This window comes from Orycteropus afer, unplaced genomic scaffold, assembly GCF_000298275.1.
Source record: "Orycteropus afer afer isolate SDZICR_OR568_19922 unplaced genomic scaffold, OryAfe1.0 scaffold00197, whole genome shotgun sequence".
In the NCBI taxonomy this organism is placed as follows: domain Eukaryota; kingdom Metazoa; phylum Chordata; class Mammalia; order Tubulidentata; family Orycteropodidae; genus Orycteropus; species Orycteropus afer.
In genome coordinates, this window is record NW_006921784.1 from 130,333 (window position 1) to 133,888 (window position 3,556).

At 49.7% G+C, this 3,556-nt stretch overlaps 1 protein-coding gene across 1 annotated transcript in view; it reads left to right on the forward strand.

Moving 5' to 3' along the window:
• Window positions 1-103, forward strand: part of KIAA1671 (KIAA1671 ortholog) — a gene marked incomplete at its 5' end in the record, with an annotated part of 26,619 nt that extends 26,516 nt beyond the window's left edge. The window contains one exon of the mRNA XM_007947983.1: window positions 33-103. Coding sequence (XP_007946174.1) covers window positions 33-103 — 71 coding nt within the window. The remainder of the gene's footprint in view (window positions 1-32) is intronic.
• Between the last annotated feature and the right edge of the window lie 3,453 nt (window positions 104-3,556).

A 3,556-nucleotide genomic window follows, 5' to 3' on the forward strand; every position in this document is an offset into this window, starting at 1 on the left:
GGCTCATTTAAGCCTCCACAATCCTTTTGCAGAAACTGAGGCTCAGAAATGGGACTGGAACCCCGATCTGACCCTGTATTTCATGCTCATCCCACTGTGTTGAGCTGCCCACGCTCTCTTCACCCCACCCTCAAAAAAAAAAATTAGTCATGTCTTTCCCAGCCTGTGGCCACAGGCTTTTGGGCATGGCTTTCTTGGGGAATGTCAGAACTGGTTTCAAGGCCTGCTCGTAGAGGGAGATAGAGCCATGTATTCCCACCGCTGACACGAGAACTGTCTCTTCCTGTCAAGGTCGAGGGTGCCTCCCACACCTAATCAACACAAGCCTTAACTGTCAGACCCTGAAGACAAGGCCGTGCCGCTGCTGTCCTTTCCTGCACGATGGTCACATGTCTGTGCCTTCCCATGGGTGGAGGACGCTGTCCATTGTCCTCCTCGACAGGCCTCCCTGCATCAGAAACAGAGGACAGCTCTCCCAGTGTCCATCACAGACAGCACTTCAGGCTGGGGACAAAGCCACGCTTTCCAGAAATGTCCACGCCGGTGATTTTTTTTTCCCCCTGCAAAATTGTATTCTAGCCACTTTGGATCCCTCCAGCAGCTCCCAGAACATCTGCGCAAGGCTGGACCGTTTCTCTAGGTTCTGAAGAACACCTGAATCTGAAGGCACCTCTTTCCCCACCACCTGAGGGCAGGCCTTTCTTAAAAGGACGTTGCTAAGAAAGGTAGCATTGTTCATCTCCTGCTGGAACCTTGGTCCAGGTCAGCACCCCTGGAGTGGATGTTTGGGCAAGCTTTTTCTCCCTTCTGTGAGATATTAGCAGTTCCAGTTTCAAAGCACACCCACCCTCCTCCTTTCAAGTCTTTGTCTTTCCAGTGGGTCTGTGCCCATCATGCAGTCCGGCATAGTTGTCCTGTTTCCTTGTACGTCTCCTTTGGTTACTTTTGAAGCTGATGAAGCAATAATTCAGCCCTTTTTCTTTAAATTTTGTTATGTTTGATGTTCAAGGACAGGAGGAGAGATGTGTGAATAGTTTGTTTGGAAGCATCCAATCACCTCAGGTTATCTTATCCCTATCCAAGCTTTTAAAAAATTGTTTGAATTGTCATCCTTGTATATATGTATCCCTGGCTTCTTCCATTTGAGCTCTGCTTTCTGTGGGGTGACCTTTGTCCCTTGGCCTCAAGGGTTATGGTGATGCCTCTGCCCCTCAAACACCAAACCTTCCCAGACAATCTCTCTCTTTCCCGGGTCTGTTCTGAACACCTCGGGGCTGCTGGCAAGGAGGAACCACCTCACATGGGCCTCAGAGCAGATGCATGCATGAGGGCTGCTTTTCTTTCTTTCCACCTCTTTGTTCTTCCTCCCCCAGCTCCCCTGGACCAGGTGCTGCTTTTAGTTGAAATGCAAGTAGGAAGGATCTTGCCGAAAGCCCCTCTCAAGGGGTGAGCCCCCCAGGCCAGGGCCTCTGAGCAGAGGTGCTGGATGCTTGACGATGAAGCAGAGGCTAGCCTTGCCTTTCAGTTCCTTGCTAGCTCTAAGCTCGTGCCCAGGAAACTCCAGGCCTCTGGGGCTCTCTGCTCTGCCCTTCTCTTTGGAAATACTGAACACCAGCCTTCTCCACCTCTTAGGTCCAAGCCTCTAGCAAACTCCCCAGGCATGCCTGGGTGACCCTTGTCATCCCTGTAGTTGCCATAACTCTGTGCCAACTTTGCCTGGGAGACCCCCGCAGAGGAGAAAGATACTTGTGCAGGTCACAGGGCAGCCCATGACTGCTGAGCAGCCTTGAGTCTGGATTTCCTAATGGATACATGTATAGCCCTGGCCAGATACGAATCTGTGGGGCACAGGCCCTTGACTTCTCAAGGGGAAAAGGTCTTTCTTGGTCAATTCCATTATTTACAAACGGTGTCAAAAATTGTCCACCTTCTCCCTGGCCACCTTTCCAATTCCCCATGTGTCTCCCAGATCTTCCTCCCTTTTCTCCTTGTGGGGTTGGGTGAGGGGTACATAGCAATCCCCCCTTTTTCCAGGTTAAGACAAACATCTGTGCCCTGGCAAGGGATTGTGTTTCAGCACCACGGACAGTAGCCATGGACCCGCCCACACTGAGTCCTATTGGCTGAACTTGGGCTGCAGATGGCAGCTGCCGGAGCCAGTCCCCGGTTCAGCCTTTTGCAACTGGCAGCCTCCTGACTCTTTGAAGCCTAAGTTAATCAACTCTAACTTTGTTTTTAAAGTTATAACCGTTGTGATGTGGTGGCTTTTCATCCCAAGTCCTTTTCTTGACTGCTGACTTTCCTTCAGATGGAAAGGGACCCTTGGTATCATCTCAGGAGGTGAAAAACGTCTTGCAGTGTTGAGCGAATTAAAGGCTCTCAATTCTTAATTAATGTTTAGTGTTAATGAATTCATGTCTCAGCCCAAATATACCTGACAGAAAAGAAAAGGGGGGAGGGGACACTTAAAAATGAAATTGGCCTGTGTCCCCTTTGCCTGACATCTTGATTGGAAATCATATCTACTTAATTCCTTGATGACTTGGTGATGCAAGGTCCAGCCCTTGAAATTGAGTAAGACATGCCCTGAAGATCCTGTTAGACTCCTTTTCTTTTTGGTATCTTGGTCTCCTGCAGACCCTCAGAGCAGACACATCACAGGGGCTCAGTAGTGACCCCCTTAATTCACTCTCCCCATGACCCCTGAACCCCACTCAGGCTCAGTGAAGTGAAGAGGCTGTGCCTGTGTCTGTGAGCCTCTGCGGGTGCTGGGCAACCATGCTGTTCATTTCTCCTCCTTCTAAACTGGATGAGCTTTTGGGGGCTGAGCAAAGGGTTGTTTGCTAATTCTGTGATTTGCCCAGAGCCCCCTTTGGAAATCCGTTTCCTTTGCAACTAATTAAATATGCCTTAATCATTTCTGTGCAATCAAGTCACCTGCCCCACCCCCCACTTCCTCCCCTGGGGCTTTGGTTCTCCTCAGAGGGAATCTTCCCAGAATGCAGTTCCCTAAACATGTACAATCCCCCTTTCTTCTCTTTGCACGTCAGCATTTTGACAGCTGCTCTTTTGATAAGTCTGTATCCTTTTCCCCTCCAGTAGGTCCCCTTCTTCATGGTCCCTTGCCTAATGAAACAGAGGCTGTTGGCCTGTGAAATTCCGTGGCAAGGCTTCAAAAAAAAAAAAAAAGCAAAACAAAACCCACAGGATTGTGGAGAATCACTCAGTGTTGCTAGAGGGAATCTATTCAAAGAGAAACCTCATGGGGTCTGGGATGTTGGGAGTTTCAGGTGATGGGGACCTGAACTTTCAGGCTGTCTTGGATTCAGGAGAGGAACAGTCAGGTGGGGATGGGGTGAAATGAGCCAAATCTGATGTTTTCAAACTGACCCTTGCTCCTTTGTGCGTCCTGGGGAGTGAGGCCACTTCAGGGTCTAGCTAAGGAGCAAGGAGAGAAAGGGACTTAAGCCTGAGTGCCTGACCATTAGAGGCCGAGTAAGGGATTAGGAAGAACTTTTAGTGGGATTTCCCCAAAGGAGATGTCAGCTGCTCCCAG